General features: G+C 44.1%; 1 protein-coding gene across 1 annotated transcript in view; it reads left to right on the top strand.

Moving 5' to 3' along the window:
• The first annotated feature begins 413 nt into the window (after window positions 1-413).
• rgs7b (regulator of G protein signaling 7b) overlaps window positions 414-17,376 on the top strand; it is a 34,386-nt gene continuing 17,423 nt past the window's right edge. Inside the window, exons 1-3 of the mRNA XM_047032395.1 lie at window positions 414-641; window positions 1,333-1,451; window positions 16,009-16,105. Coding sequence (XP_046888351.1) covers window positions 1,374-1,451; window positions 16,009-16,105 — 175 coding nt within the window. The 5' untranslated portion in view covers window positions 414-641; window positions 1,333-1,373. The remainder of the gene's footprint in view (window positions 642-1,332; window positions 1,452-16,008; window positions 16,106-17,376) is intronic.

Raw genomic sequence — 17,376 nt, 5'->3', positions numbered from 1 at the left:
TTGCAGACGTTCAATGATGTCAGCAGCATGAACATTTATCAGAGAGTCTGAGATTATTTGAACATGAATCATCAACAGCACAATGACAGGAATCTGTAGGTACTGAGTGTAGTTTTGTGTGAGTAGCTATATGTTCTAAAGTAGGCCTACAGGACCAATAAAACAATATTACAAGTGTTTATTGAAGCCCCCCTCCCCCCCCCGGAACAACAAACAAACAAATTGAACCTCTATCAACTACTGTTTGAGGATCAATAAGCATATTGCCGTTGTCACGATGTGTGAAATGTGTTCCCCATGAAGTAAAGAAATGCTCTGTTTAAAATCGACTCTTTCAAACCCTGTTTACCATTGAGGCAGTTACCAAGGAGCTGAAGCTGATGTGGATTCCTAGCATGCGATTGGCCCCCAGGTCGGGGCGCGTTCACGGGGTTCTAAGAGTGCCTGCGCGCTCCTCCTTCTTGGCTTCGAGAGGAGAGCAGAGGACGGCAGCAGTGGCGGGTTCACATCGAGTGCCAGATTTCGAAATTTTCCGATGAATTATCACAGAATAATTATTTCCACTGGCAGCTGACAACCTGCGCTGAACGTCCTTCTAAAGAAAACTGGGATTTGTCCGCGAGTTGTGGTTGGGGAGAAAGGTAAATATACGAAAATTGTGTTAAATTAATGTTTCGAGATTGAGGGATAGAGTGTCGCCTATGGCTGCATAGCTTTGGTGGAACTGTCCCAGGTGCTGAAAACAGAAACAGGTTCAGCCTTTCAGATGGGCTACTGTGGGCTACAGCAGATCGCGCCTAGTGCCCGTTGGTGTTTCAAGTTGGGCAACCTCCTTAATTCATGAATGTGGGAGGTCCGCTTTTCTTACCACACTGTTGCTAGAATACAGTGTGATATGCGTGTACGTGTGTGTGTGTTTATGCATAAATCGCTCGGGACACGGCCATAGCATCTTGTTTTGAAAATAATGTGCTGACCTACCTTATAATACCTTGACGCGAAATGACAGCAATGGTTGCTGCTCATTTTGAGAACATAAAATATGAAATGAGTTGTCACCTGAATACATACATTTGTGTCATGTTTTACAAGTAGTCTGGCCAAAACTATAATGATTTTTGCCCAATTCTAAACGGAGACTAACCGCTTTTCTTGTCGTCGTCATAGCCTAAATGATAATTTAATGTGGGAAAGTCTGATTTGTCCACAGTGGTTATACTATGCCCGCTCAGCATCCTCGTTCTGTGTATAGCCTTCACACCAAAATATCATTGTTGAAACCGAGTCTGGTAGCCTGGTACGGAGTCTGGTATCTCCGTTTATCTCTTTCAGGAGTAGGTTAAACGTAACGTTGACGGTTGATCACCCAAAGCATGGCGCAGACAAACAACTACGGGCAAAGCAGCAACGGGGTGGCAGACGAGTCTCCCAACATGCTGGTTTACAGAAAGGTAAGACATACTGCTCCTGGAGCCAGAAGGTCTCTTTATGTTGAGTTTATTTCACCAGTTATGACGTAGGATTACTGGGTTCTAGAATTTCCCAATATCTAACTGGACAATTTGTAGGTTTGCCGTGGTTTTGAAATGAACTGGATATGTGTATGAGCTGCACCTTTTGGTTTAGGTGTCAGTGAGCCATATGCAAACGACCAGGATGTATCCCCAAAACTGGTTTGTTTAAATGCCCAATCAATGACCGACTGATTGATTATGTTATGCCATGTGACATGGTGCTCAATTCTTGGGCTATGGTGAATGTAGAACAATATTGACTAAGGCATGCTTGGAGTAGATTCGTTTTTTCTCTCTCTCCCTCACACACACACACACACACACTCTTTCTTTCTGTGTCTCTCTCAGCACATTTCATGTGTTAAGCAAGAGAACTCTTATCTGTCCAGGAATCCAGTCATACATCACGCTGTTAATAGAAAAATATGGATTAGAGCTTATAGTAACAAGGCTGTAGTTTGTATGTTGAAGCAGGACTTTATAATATGGTGTATGGAACAGGAAACGGACTCCCACAGTTAATGTCAGTCTGAGGATGCTGTAAATAGTCTGTTTGTGTTTCCCCTTAGTTTCAATTGGTGCTTTTTTAAGAACAATTCTTCTATACTTTCACATTGGACATTTTGCAGAAACGTGTGTTCTCTGTGTCACCAACAGAGGGGAGGCATGCTGACAGTAGCAGTGGCAGCCGTGTGTTTGCTAGGATGCTAGCAGACTTGCTCTGATACGTTCTGTGGAAACTCAGCCTGCTCTTTAACCCATCAGAACCGTGGGGTAAATCAGGCTCCTCTCTCAGTCAGCCAGATGATGTATTTTTCATGCGGACCCATATCTGTGAACGTCTGACAGGTATGGAGGAGGCGGCCGGCACTCTGATTGGTTCAGCCAGTGTTCTATGCAGCAATGAGGTGTAAGATACAGTACTCCACCAATCAGGTGTGGCGATGATGATGCCCCTGACCTACTCTGGAAAGATCTTTGGCAGGCGACAACATAACCATGTACAATGATGATCATCACTGTGTGACTGTGATTCACCCCCCCACTGTCTTTTGCCTTAGAGGATGATTGGCCTTAGTTGGCTTTAATTATTTTAGATGTATGACAAAGAAACGGCTTAAAATAGAATAGCTTTTATATACTGTAAAATATTAACCCTGTGAGCTCTTGCTACAGTATGTGGAGATACAGCACATAGATCATTCCCTCGTGTGTCATTGAGCATGAAAATGGTTTGCGTATTGATGTAATTCAAAGGGAGTAGGAGTCAGACTGTGTTTAGCATGGGGCTGACAAAAGAACCACACTGTCCTGGAAGCATTGGGCCATGACATTTACATTTACATTGCTGCATTTAGCAGGCGCTTTTATTCAAAACGACTTCCAAAAGAGAGCTTTACAAAAGTGCATAGGTCACTGATCAAAACAACGAGATAGCCGTAAACATTGCGGGTAGCCCAAACATGAAGTAACATTGTGAAAACTAAATAAGTCCCAAAGGGAAGAACCACAAGAGCATGTAGTTGAACAAGTTACAATTAAACAATTTAACAACATGAACCAAGTGCAAGGGTGTACCTGTGGAAAAAAGTAGGCAACAAAAATAAATTACACAGCAAGTACAATAGTTTTAAGTCAGTTGAGATGAGAAAATGTACCAGGCTAATAAGTCCCAGTGGAGTCTTTTCCAGCCAGGCGAAAGGCGAGCTGTCCTCGACTGCCGACATCAGACTAATTAAAAGCCTCAAACTGTGGCTTCTGTGTTTCCTGATCGGTTGCCGGGAATGCAAAAGCACATGTGTTTGTACATGCTGGCACACAGGTGCACATGCACATGCATACACACAAACACAGCCAGCTTGTATATGTGCATTTAACTCTGTACATTACTTGTATCCATTTTTGGCTGGTTGTTTGCTTGTGCCTGTTTGTGTGTATGTCTCTCAGTCTGTGTCTCTGTAGAGATGGGTAACATTGCAGAACACTTTCATTTAAATACAAGCCAGGACTGCAGCTAGAGCTCCTCTGTGCATGGAGCTAAGTGGACGATAGCAGCCATTTCCAGGACTGGAAGAAAAATTGGAGAAAAAAAAGTAAAATGATATGGTTTCCATCCAAGCAATTTGGTTGTGACGTCAATACAGGGACCATGGTAGCTCCATTCCTTCTCCCGGGGAAATGTGTTGTGTTTTCTGTTGCCTTTGTCAATAAACAAGGCCCTGAGTGAAATAGAGGAGAGTTGAGAGGTACTTCAGTAGAAACTAGAGGATCTCTCAGAACATTTCCTTCTGTGCTGTCAGAGGAGTAACATAGTTGTTAGTTTACTGTTCTGGCTCACTGTGAGCTGGATGTTCTAATGAGTTCTTAACCCATGTCTGGTTTGAAGGAAGGACATGATTTTAAAGGTGAGATGTGGTGGGAAGGAACACCATTTTAGTGTTATGGTAGGGAGTACAGTATTTAAAGGGGAAGTGTGGTGGGAAGGAGCACTGTATTAAAGGGTAGGTATGATGGGAAAGAAGACAGTTTGAAAGGGGAAGTATGTCGGGAAGGAACGCTGTATTAAAGGGGGAGGTATGGTGGTGGGGAATGCTTTTTTAAAGGGGAAGTGTGATGGGAGAGAATGGTGTCTTCTCTATAAGCATGCTCTGCCTGTCCTGTTTATCCATCCTTTCCCTCCAGAGTGACTTTCTCTCCATCTGGGTCCAAGCCAGCCACGCAGCTCCCATAATCTGCTCTTTGAAGTCTCTTCACTGCCACAATGCTGACTCCAATCAGGCCTTTGTCAGCCTAACAGAATTAAATATCTTCTGGTGGAAAGTAGGCCTCTGTAGTAAAGGCTTTATGTAAACCATTTCCCTCTCTGTAGGAACGTGTTTGCCTGTAAATGAATGAACAAACACCATTTAGGTATAAATAGAAAATATGCAACAGAAAAGAAACCCGTCCCAAATTCTCCCTGTTGTCCCACATACACGCCCTAATCTTCTGAGTGTGTCTGTTGGGTTGGGACTGCGTTTTCCTCTAATGCCTGGAAGGGCTCCCATGCTTTTTTCAGCTGCCACAAAAGACTGGATCATACTGTCTTTTCTGGAGTGTGTTTGTATTTGTGTAGACCTCAGATAAGGAGGCAGATGTTTCTGTAGAGCTCCAGCTACAATTCTTCCACACATCATGATATGTTGAGGTTGTATGCGTCAGATGGCTGAGCGGTTAGGGAATCTGGCTATCAGAAGGTTGCCGGTTCAATTCCCGGACATGCAAAATAACGTTGTGTCCTTGGGCAAGGCACTTCACCCTACTTGCCTCGGGGGGAATGTCCCTGTACTTACTGTAAGTTGCTCTGGATAAGAGTGTCTGCTAAATGACTAAATGTAAATGTATGCGTTGACATTGAAGGAAGAAACATGGTTGTAAGTCCAACCCTGAGCTGATCCAGCAGTGGGCTACCTCATCCCAGTTTATTTTTGCAGAGAGCAATCAACAATATTTGAAATGTGTCCGTTAGTTGCGGCTCGTCAGGCCTGGGTGGATGATGGTGTGGGATTGGACTTCCAGAGCCCAGCGTTACTCATGGCTCAGTGGTTCATCCTCTCGTGGACTCCAGACTACAGTCACCTGCTGCTCTGCTCACAGCAGCACGACACCCAGCCATTAGTGCAGCACCAAAGGCACAGCTCTGCCCTGTGGCACACACACCCACACATATACTCACTCTTTCACTGACTCACTCACTCACTCACTCACGCATGCACTCACTCACTCACTCACTCACTCACTCACTCACTCACTCACTCACTCACTCACAGACATTAATTCACATAGATCCGGGTGTGGGTAGAGGCTAGAGTCTAAAGTCTAGATCTCACGGTACAGTGCATTCCTTGAATGTTGTTCAATTATTAGTAAATAAGAAATGCCTTTTGATCTGATGTGTTGTGTTGTTGCTTTGAAAATGTGTAGCCCAAAGGTATGCTTTGGCTGGAGCTGTGTTATTCACCGCATGATCTTAGAGGTACAGAGAGAGGGTGGTTAGGTCCTTCCATTATCAGTGTACCCGCAAGGCCCCCGTGTCGACCTCTGGACTACTTCAACTCTGTCAATATCTCTCCAAAGGTAGAACACAGAGAAAGAGCAACCACTTTAGCTGAAGTGCAGGCTTCTGGCTCAGTTCATATGGCAGTGGAGCAGGCCAGAGAGCGTACTGTTGTGAAAGGTGAACACACACACACACACCTGCACACGCACACCCACATACCTGCACACACACACCCACACACCTGTACACACACACCCACACACATGCACACAAACAGTAGGAGATTCCGATTTGAGTTTCATCGGAACTAGGTGCGTCAGAGACCACCAGTAGCAGTAGGAGAGAGACTGCATTGTTTGGAGTGATAACATTTCTCCCTGATCTCTTTGAAAGCCACATCATCACTAAACTGCCTACCACGACAAATGCATCAAAGATTAATAAATTGCTGATGAATAAATGCCCCTCTTTTCCCTTTAATGCCTGAAGGGAAAACAGGTTATTTCGGCGAGGGAGCCTAGGCACATGAGTCATTTGGAAGGTTTCATCAGGTCTGACAGCTCTCTCTGCCGACCGGGCTTCAGGCAGAGGAGGGGAGATAGTCTGTGAATCTGTCAGCTGTGCTTCAGACAGAGGAGGGGAGATAGTCTGTGAATCTGTCAGCTGGGCTTTAGCCAGAGGAGGGGAGATAGTCTGTGAACCTATCCCACTACCGCTCTTTTGGAATTGCAAATATCATGTATATAAATTATCAACAATAAACCTCTCTCTTTATATAGACATTGTATAATGTATGTGATTGAACTACCTTAATGCATTTACAAATGTATTTCTGAATTAAATATGAAATGAATAGACAATTGCACTTCAAGGATATGTGTCAGAATGCATGGTCATGGTCTCTCTGTCTAGACAAGGATAAATGGAGCACTTCCTCTAAAGTTATGTCAACATCACTGCTGTGTAGTTAAATATCTCTGCTACACCTGATCTTTCGTTATGGGTTGGCTGTTGACTGAACAAACAGATTTAGCATACTGCCAACATGCAGTTCCTCAGCAGCATGTAGTTTGGGAAATTAATATTTCAGACAGACAGTGACCTTGTAAATGTTGTCCCCTACAGATTGATATGCACATGCACGTGCACACACACATACCTTTCTCTCTCTGTGTACCTCTCTTTTTCAGTCCTTGGACCCCCTCCCCCCTCAGAGAAGAATAGGTCTTCCTGAAGTGGAATTTATTATTCACATTTATTCTGTGATCAGTCTATAGTCAGCCTATAGTCAATCTATAGTCAGTCTATAGTCAGTCTATAGTCAACCTATAGTCAGTCTATAGTCAGTCTATAGTCGGCCGGCTGGGGCGGCTGTCTGCTTCAGACATTAACCATGTCAATATTATCTGGCTCCTGGGCCTTGGGCTCTGTGTCAAACCCTGGGAGGATTTCACAGACTAAGTAGAGCACAGAAAAGAGCAAGATTCCTCGAGAGAAGCAGACTGCTGAGTCACACTGTGCAGGAAAGGCCAGTATTCTCCACAGTGCACCAGTACTGGACTACTCCAGACAGGGAGATCGTTACACCAGCGGCCATTGGTAAACTGTCACATCGACAGCTTAAATGTGGTACTGGCAGCTCGTTTGTTGAATTAAAACTAATGACGTTAGAAATATATGATAAGTCGTTCATAAGTCGTGGATATTTAGTTTATTTATTTTATTTAACAGCTACAGCCCTCCTCTTTGTTCTGGCATTGTTCTAGTGCTGCAGCAATGGAACATCCCCAGTTATGGCACACATTTATTTCCCAGGCGTGCATTTGAACAAGAGGAATGAAGCCTTGCATTATAATTACTCTAACTACCTACCCTACCTTATTTGTGTCATAACACAGTATCCCAATGAGAATTCAATCCTGTTATTATGGCCTTGAACTCAAGACTCACACAGGCTGCAAATGAGGATTCTACTTCCGACGGTTAAGCACACACAAACACATTCTCTGATTACATGCTACACCCTGAAAGACAGCGCTGACTCCAGCTGTTGAGGATGAACAGAGTCTCTGAGTAGTGCCTGTCTTCCAGCTCTAAAAGCACAGCTAGTGGCATGATGGAAAGATTAATGTGTGGGGAGTGGGCGTTCATTAACATTCAGTGCAATTTTCTCATGCCAGGGCCTCATGCCAGGAAGGGTATTGGTGTGTCCAGGGCTAGGCAGAGAAATGATGCAAAATTTCTGAAAACACAGGGCTGGACAAGCAGTCATTACCTTTCTGTGAGGCCTAAAATGTGTCTGTTCAACGTTCCGTTACAGTAATACTCGAGGCTGTGATCTTCTTAACAAAACAAAACAACCTGTGGAACTTGGCATTTGGTCCACCCCAATTGTGTCCCATTTTGACCAAACCTGCATGATGCCAGGTAAGCAGCAGCACCTCGGTTGCAGTGTCCTATTGGCCGAGATGTGTGAGGTCACATGGCTTGCAGAGGGCATGCTGTGCACCGATCTGCCAAGCTGGCTAACATTTACAAAGTCAGGAGAGGATAAAACGCTTTTACTGCGCCTCCAAAGGTTGGCCAAACCTCAGGTGTGCTTCATGCACAGATCCAGCCCTGTGACTGGGGAAGAGACACATGGGAGGATAGAGAGATGGATATAGTAGAAGAAAGGATGGGTGGGTAGAACTGAAGGACAGGGGTTAGTGGCTTACACAATGTGTGTTTGTGTGTGTGGTTATGTTGGTGCTGCGGGAGATGTACGACTGTTTTAAATGGGGTCTCCTGGGTAAACTCAACCGGACATCAATTGTGGGTTTTCATCAGCTCTTGTTAAACACTCTTCTTCTTCAGCACCCCCCACCCCACACTGACGAGACGGGGAGCTTCTCATCTGCGCTCTTCAGGTTGTCCTCCCTGAGTAAACTCACCTCAGTATGTGTGATCTACTAATGATAAGAGCTGTAAGCTCATTTCCTGCTTCACTGGTTGTGGGGGAGGGGCCAAGCCTGTATTGTCATGCTGTCACAGAATAGACAAGTGCTGCTATGATGTGGCTACATGTTGTTTAAGAACGGTAGCTGAAACTAGAAAAGTCAGTATTAAATGTATATCTGCCCCATGTGTTTAGGTGTGAGGCAAAGGTTTCCGCCTGAGTTGACTATCTTGAGGAGGTACATGGAGCTAGACACTGTGAGATGTATCGATAGCTCAGTATTAATGGTGGAGGGAATACCTGATTTGAATCCATTGAGACAGTTGGGTTGCTGGCTTCAGCCAGTCAGATTCAGGCCTCTGTGGGCGGTGAAGCGGCCCTAACGTGTCCCTGTCAATCTGCTATAGTCATATGTTAGCCATCAGCCCCTGAGCAGGTGTGGGTGTACTGTGTGTGTGTGGGCTGGGTGGGGGTGGTGTGTGTGTGTGGAGTTGGGGGGGGGGGGTCAGAGTGGTGGTGATGTACTGACGAGGTTCAAGGTCACTTTAGCGTGAGATACTTCCATATTGTCACAGTCATTTTCCTACCGTCAGACCAGATTGCATAAAAACCCCTTCAGAACGTCATTCAGTACACCACAAGTGTATCATATAGCCCAAAGAAATAAGAAATTAAAAGCTTAGCAAAATTGAAATCAAGAGGGTAAAACAGATGGTTTGAGGGTGTGCACAGTTGCCTTAAAATGATGGCCTTAGAGAAGAATGGAAGACTGTATTTGTATGGGTTAACCGCAATATATCCAGCCCAGTTTGCAGGACTGTGGTTTGAAAAGCATTGTTATTAATATGCAACAGGGAGAGCTAGGCACCATGGCTGCTGGGGTGTGAATATTTCTTCCTGGGAAGCCAGACACGGTTGCCATGCTGTTACACAAGCTCTTCTGCTCTGTGCCTGGCTGCATAAATCAGGAAGGCTCATCAGACAGCAGCCTCGCTGACTCTCTGTCTGGTAAGATCATTCATATCCTTCACTTTCAACAGAGGCTCAGCAGCTTCACTTTGATTGGATGAATTCTCCGAATATTGAGTCTGGATATTAAAAAATGTTTTATGGGCAGAGTCATTTAAAACCTTGACTTCATTGGCTTACATGTGGAATATGTCCTCCTGCCATCTTAGGTTGTAAAGATGTGGTCAGCTGTGTTTAGATCTGGGGGGGTTGAACGTCATGTAACCTCATCATCTATCACTTTGTCATCTAGCATGGAGAAGTGAAAACTATTGGCTTAAATTGTTCCCCTCCCCTCAGGAGCTCTGTGTCTCTGCCGCTCTTTGCCTCTGTTTATCTGTCTTTAACGTGGCTATCCATGTGTCTCATTGTCTCTCTGTCTTTCTGTGTTTGTGTCAATGTTTCTCAGTCTCTATCTTCCTACTCTCTCTTTTTTTCACTCTCTCTTTCCGTCTCTCTTTCTCTCTCTGTCCGTCTCTCTCTCTCTCTCTCTCTCTCTCTCTCTCTCTCTCTCTCTCTCTCTCTCTCTCTCTCTCTCTCTCTCTCTCTCTCTCTCTCTCTCTCTCTCTCTCTCTCTCTCTCTCTCTCTCTTTCAGTAGTCCCTGACTCAGTCATATGTCTTTTATTTGTCTGTTCTCCATGTCACATCAGCCTTGTTGAGGCCCTGCAAGTTCACTAATGACTATGATTACACACTAACTGTTTGACATTCCACTGGGGAAAATGATCATTGAATAATAGGCCTTGTTTTGAGTGAACAACCAGTGTGCTGCACACTAATGCATCGTTTTATATCGAGTGTTATAATTTTTCTGTCTGATGTATAGATGGCATTTATACAATACATATTTAATCACCGATATACAGGATATTAAGTTAGAACTTCCAGGTTCAATCTCATGTTCTCTAAAGGTAGACCGGTGGCATAAACAGTAACAATAAGGTTGATTTGTATGTTCCTTTTAAAACACTCCAGGTCCTGTATTATTTACAACATGATAAGTAGACAGCAACGTGTGGAGAGGGTTGCCACCTGGGGCTGTCCAGGTTGGGGTGTGGGCAGACTATCACCACACCCATGTAGTCTGAGCCTCCATGCATCACAAGCGCCTCATTACAACAGACCATGGGAGGTGGCTCAGGGGAAAGAAGAAAAGCTACAACCTGCCTTGGGAAAAGCAAAAGTAGCTGTATCATGTATAAAACAGCACGCAGCAAGTGTAGCCCTGTTACAAGCCCATTGTAGTCACCATTATAACGTTCAGTCGTTTGACTGTATAATTGTACTCCCCATGAAAAGCTTTGTTGCAGGGTCATTTAGCATGAGCTCAGTCAGAGATCTGAGGTAATTGTTTATTCAACATGATCCAGATTAGCTTGATTAGCATATGTTGGCCTTACTAATTATGATGATATGTCCTGCTGTTACAAGTGGGTTAGAGACGGATAAATGTTCGGTGTATATGTCATGTAAAAAATAAAAAAAACTTTACTTCTCTCACATTGAGAAGCACGTGAGCTCTTAAACAAGCATTACGTTGATATGTGGGCAGCAATATGTGTGTGTGTGTACATGCTGTGCAATACACTCCAACTGTCAAACTGGAAAAAATATTACACACTGAAGTCCCACTAATTGAGAGGTAATACACTTCTGTGCAGTATGCAGATGAAACATACAGTAGTAATGATTACCTTCCTTGACACAGATATAAGGGATTGTCAACTGATTGATAATGTATCCAATGTGCTTTTGCAGCATGCTGTACATATCCCTATGAGTGAGGCACATTACTCACAGGCACCGGGAGCACTAGGGCACTAACAGCACCATTATGTCTTTAGCATTATATGTATTTATAGAAGTCTTTCAGAAACTGCTGTATTCTAGCATGGTTGTTCTTGCCTGTTTTTTCTTTACTGCTTTTGGGGAGGCAATTTAACGCACACAACAACTTCTTTCACTTCAGAGATAGAAATCACTGGGCCAGTGGGGCCTTTGGGAAGGAAGTTTGCTATTAACAATCCGTCTGAATTTCATTTGATGTCCAGTACTGTTGGAAAACAGTGCACATTCACCGTGCCAGTGTTCTCTGGAGCTCAGATGGAGGGTAGATAGGACGACTTCCTAATCCTCCTCTCATGGTATCACTTTGCGGAGGATTGTTCAACGACTAAACTGTGCCCTTTCTCTTTTTCTCTCTCTCACTCTAACTGGCTAGAAGCGATCTCATCAATGTTATTCTTATGCTCCTCCCCCTCCCCACCCCCCCAAAAAAGCAAAAATTTGATATATTGAGTGATGGTGAGGATCTAATTATTTCTTAATGATCGTCCAGATGGAAATCTGTCTCAGAAAGGTCACCCCCATCTCCTTCTCATTCTAACTCCCTCCCCTTTCTCTCTTTCCTTCTCTCTCTTTATGTCTCTCCATATTTTCTTGACATAGTTTAGCTGCCGCCGAATCAATTATGATTCCGTAGTAGAATGACCTTGACGACAGCGACCCGGGCCTCTCTGGGAGTGGTTGCTGTGCGTCAGCCAGGCCTCTGCTGCAGTGGAAGGCCTCTGGACTGGGTGCTGACCGGAGCACGTGTCCCTGGGGCTGGCTGACATGTCCTCTAGTGACAGAACAGGACCCCAGCAACAAGGGGGAAGGTTATCTTCAAAATCAAGCAAACTGTATCACAATGATCGCCCCTTCAAGTTCCCTTGAGGTTCTGTGAAGCTGGGCTTGAGTGTATGGAGCCCACTTGAGTAGAGTGTGTAGAGGTTTATTACAAAGGCTTTTTAGATTCTGGCCATGTAGACATGTCTTCAAACAAGCCATTGTCCATTGCACTGGTGCTGAGAGTGTGTTTTAAATGTGTTTTCTATACACAGCGATGCACATGTTTCCCAACAGACGAGTCACCTTCTCAGAATTAGAACTTCTACTGTGCTTCCATCACCCAAGCTGAGTCCTCTACATACCCAACCATGTACCATGTACCATGTACCATGCCTGCATGCAAGCACAACCACACAAATGCACAAACACACATGCACACATGCGAGCACACAAAACTGTGTTATTCTAGTGGGGTTTTAAAGACCCCTGTATCCCTTGTACTCCTGTACCCAGAAGCATGCACACAAACACAGACACACACAGACACACACACACACGCACACACACACATATACACGCATAAAGACAAACACAGACCCTGGCTAACATGGTTGCTACTCCTGTGTATTGGAGTGGGGATGTTAGGACAGTGTTCTCGTGTAGCTTTAAGAACACATGGCTACTTCTCACTTCCTTGCAAGTGTGCGTTAAACCGTGATAGGAGGTGTTACTTAGTAGAATGCATACAGGCTTGTGGCACCTCTTAAACAATACCTTGGTGCTTGTCAATAGCCAGCTTGCCACTGTCAATGTTCTCTGAATACTAATGTGCTCCTTAGAATCCAAAAGTTATTGGCTTTAGCCAATGTGCTATGTGTGATTGAGGGTGAAAAGAAATGGGGAAGACTCAGTCATTATCGTATTTGTTCTGGGTGTTTGCCAGGAGAAGGCTGATATGTTGTTGACAGGGAGGGGGTTTGGAGGGTGGAGAGGACAGAAAACACACACATACACACAAACACACACACATACACACAAACACACACACACACATGCACACAAACACACACACAAGCTGATTGAATGTCTAGTGATGAGGTGCAAACATGCATTGGCAATAGCACCCTCCCGCCTCAACCTACATGGATTTTGTCTGGCTTTTCTGTTTACATTTCATTGGCAAGGACGTCCATATACCATAGATGACAATAAAATAGACTTCCTATTCAAACCGAAGGGCTTAGGATCTGTCAAACCTAGAATGTGAATATAAGAACAGAATCAATTATAAATGAATTATATCTGTAGGGAGCTGAGAACCTCCCTTTCTGGATTTAGTCAGAATGGTCAGCTGGAAATAAGCTCACCTATTGATACTATTTTTGGAAGGGCTGGGACTTAAACTATGGTTTCAACAAAGATATGATTATCCAATCTGTACAATTGTAATAATAAATGGACAATTATGTGCTTTAGATGAAAGACGCCACTTAAGGGGAGATCAAATTCCACTCCTTTAGAAATTCCTCTTTGATGTTTACTATAAGTAGCCAGTCCAAGTTCATCTGAACCAAGGCTAGCTCCCAAATGAACATCTGTTAAGTGAAATGAGAGTATTTGGTATGCCTTCAGGCTAGAACAGTACATCCATCAGTCCCATCCCCTTCAGAGAGAGAGAGAGAGAGAGAGACAGAAAGAGAGACAGAAAGAGAGACAGAAAGAGAGACAGAAAGAGAGACAGAAAGAGAGCAAGCGTGATCGGGTACCTGTTTGAAATAGTTCCCTGTGCACATACACACACACACACAACATTATTAAAATGCTGCTTACTGAGGTTAACAGGAAGCAGGTCTTCCCCTCCCGGAGGTGCTCAGGAGGCACAGGGGCTTTGGAGGAGTCAGGAGTTGAGGTCTGAAACTTTAATAAGATACTGTGTCAGGAAGACCAGCCAGCGCTAGCCCCATTTCAAGAAATCTTACTGAAAGAAATGTCCCAGTGTCCTGATTGAGAGAAAGTTGTGAAGGTCACTCTCATGAATGGGAGGATGAACATGAAGCAGAAGAGTGGAGGAGAGATAGAGGGATTGAAGAAAGAGGGTAACACATGCTGTGTGCATGTGTGCGTGTGTGTGCGTTTTTACATATGGCCATGTACACATGTCTGTCCTTCAAATGTTTACATGAGTGCATGTGTCTCTGTGTGTGAAATCTGCATATGAAGAGAAAAGCAAGGTGTCTAACTGAAAGGCTCTCTGGATTGATATTGTTGCTAAAGCTGAGTGTGTGTGTGCGTCATCGCCATCCTGGCTGGAACAGATGTCTGGGGCCGAACAGTCACAGAGTAGGAAGAAGAATTCAAATGAGATGTATTCAAATCACACAGGGCTTCCTCCCTAGCTGATCGCTCCAAACAGTCACTTTGCTTCACTGACGTTGGTTTCTGAAAACTGTTTGAAGTAAAAAGGTCAGCGTTACTAAGGAACCTTGGATCGACAATGGCAGCATCCAGGTTTGGGGCATATTTGGGTCATTATGAAGTGGCTCCAGGAATATTAGGTAATATAATAATATAACATGGCATTTTTCAGCAGTATAAATCATGTTATCTGTTTGTCAGTAACCTGAAGAATGAGGCTTTGTTTAGATATGCAGCAGTATATGTCAGTAGAAGCTTTATCTACATGACGTAGGGTGGATTCTGATGATGCCTTTATAGGCTGGAAGCTAGGGCAGCCATATAGGGCAGCCAGCCCTCCACCTCCAACTTTTCATCTAGTCCGCTCTTATTTCCTCCATCCCTCCTCTGTTACCCCCGGCAACTCTCACTGGGTCAGGACAGACACATGTTGTCATGGTAACCCACCATTAGCTGCAACCCTTTTTTGGATTGATCGTTCTCTTTGACCCCTGTGTTTAATTTTTTCATTGTTTGTCATGTATTTCATTTTCCCGAGTGAAAATCTGTGGTGTTTTGTGAGCGGTGGGGGCTACAGGGGGGCTGAGGTCACTGATGACAGAGGTGTTACTGGGGAGAAGGCTGCTTTAAAGAGATCAGCAGATAATGGCAGAATAAGACGCCAGTTAATACTGTTGAACAGGAAAAGCTGCTTAGAGGTTGTTGCTGCGGGAAGGAGGAGGAGGAGGAAAAGGAGGAGTTTAGAGGGACCCATTTTGTATTAGTATTGACCCCTGCAAATCATGCAGCTTTCTACTACAGAGACTAAATAAACGACTTGTTTCCTTGTGCCTCTTCTGTAACACCGGTAGAATGCTCCAAGACAATACAGCTTTATTAGTTCATTTGACAAGAGAGATTTGTCATTTTACTCTCTGTACCCAACACATGAGCACAGAGGCAGTCTAAGGTGTCGCCTCAAGAACACAAGGTTAAGTGCCTTGCTCAAGGGCACAGCAGTGGTAGTGTAATATGTCAGTAATGACCCCTCCCACTGTCCCCAGCTGCGGCTCCTTAGACCTGCTGAAAGGATCCTGGGGAGGGACGCTTCTGAAACCCTTCCCAGGTCCCCAAGACCCCAAGACCCCACCCCCTCCTCCCCTCCCCCCTCCTCCCCCCTTCCACTCCTTCAGATCCCTCCTGTCCCAAATGTCATCCTCCTTAGCTGGAGTTTCCTCCCATGGGTTTCTAATCCTGACTTAGCTCTGGAAAGGGGGCTGAGTCGATGGTACAACAGATGTTTAGAAGAAAACCCCTGTGTTAGAATGGAAGTGTTAAACAGCAGAATAAGATGACATCACGGTTGTTAGTCTAGGTCTCATTTATCTTTATTCCAAGATCAAGACCTGTTTTAAACGTTGTTTTAACCCACAGACAGATCCTATTATATTATAATAGATGATGGATATCTCTAATGCTTTCTCTTCTCTCTTTCTGTCACCAGATGGAAGATGTTATAGCCCGTATGCAAGACGAGAAAAATGGAATTCCCATCCGGACGGTGAAGAGCTTTCTATCCAAGATCCCAAGTGTATTTTCAGGTAACATAAGCCTTGTTTTTGTAGTCTGACTGAGGTGTTGCTGTGACTCAGACTATGTTTGCTTTTGCACAATAATGTAATCCTGCCTGGTTTATTGTGTGTGCTACTGTATTGTCATGGTGATAGTGATATAAATAATAAATCACGTCATGGCATGTCATGTGAGGAAAACAAGTACATCAGTTATCAGAAAGGAGGATTGGTTTATTCAGCCATTCCATTGGGGGGGTTATATAATCTTGAACAGGTGTCCAGGTTCTCGGAGGGAGACAGAGAGTGCTAGATAGATGGAGAGAGGTAGAGAGCTAGAGAGAGAAGAGAGAAGAGAACAGAGAGAAATAAACCATATGGACTACCATGGTTGAAACTGTTCAGTAGCTCATTAAAAACACACCTACTGTTTAGTACAGGTGTGTGGTTTAACATTCATCTCATCATTCATCAAAGGAAAACGTTTGAGGGTTTGCGGGGAGCTAGACTACCAAGCAGTACAGAGTAGCAAGTCTACCCTGTATTTCTAGACAGCCAGATCGATGAAAAACAGGGGCTGCTATGTGCCTGACAGTTATCCCTGCTATCTGGTTAAAGGCGCTCAGAGACGCGATAAGCCAGCTGGCTCAGCCAGCGCTCCTTGCTGTAAATATGATATGGAGCAGAGCTAAGGAACACTGTGTAGATGGTGATTGGTGATGAAACTCCTGAACATCACCGCAACACTGATGACTGCTCTTTAACCCATTATATCATGTTGACTCAGCCCACTCCAGGATCATAAAGTTTTTCCATAATCGTACAGTATGTCATTGTTTTCAAAGCCAGTTGAGGTAGCCTACTGTTTATGGTACTATATATATTTTATTTTATATCTAATTTTATATATTGTTTTGTACATTTTATAGTATTTTTTTGATTCACTTGTTGTACATTTTCTACTTTTTAGATCTAAGATTCTTATGTTCATTGTATGCACCTTCCTGCCACGGTAAATTCCTTGTTTGTGTGAACTTACTTGGTGAATAAAGCTGATTCTGAATCTGATTCTGATTCCGATATTCCATTAGCTAGCTACTTAGCTAAGGTAATTCACTTAGCTTTCACTCTCCAATGTCTAATCTCTGTCTGATACTTACAGCCTAGCTCAGTTTGAGGGAGCTGGCAGTGTGATGGGCTGATATCAAGTGGGTTTCTATACCCTGGCTGGGTGTAATGCTGTGGCATTTGTGTGCAGGGTAGCTGTTAATGAGGCTCATGTAGGGGCTAGGTCTGCTGCT

Source organism: Hypomesus transpacificus, chromosome 13 (genome assembly GCF_021917145.1).
Source record: "Hypomesus transpacificus isolate Combined female chromosome 13, fHypTra1, whole genome shotgun sequence".
NCBI classification, from domain to species: domain Eukaryota; kingdom Metazoa; phylum Chordata; class Actinopteri; order Osmeriformes; family Osmeridae; genus Hypomesus; species Hypomesus transpacificus.
The sequence above is the reverse complement of the archived record's forward strand: the minus strand, read 5'-3'. Positions and strand labels throughout refer to the sequence as shown.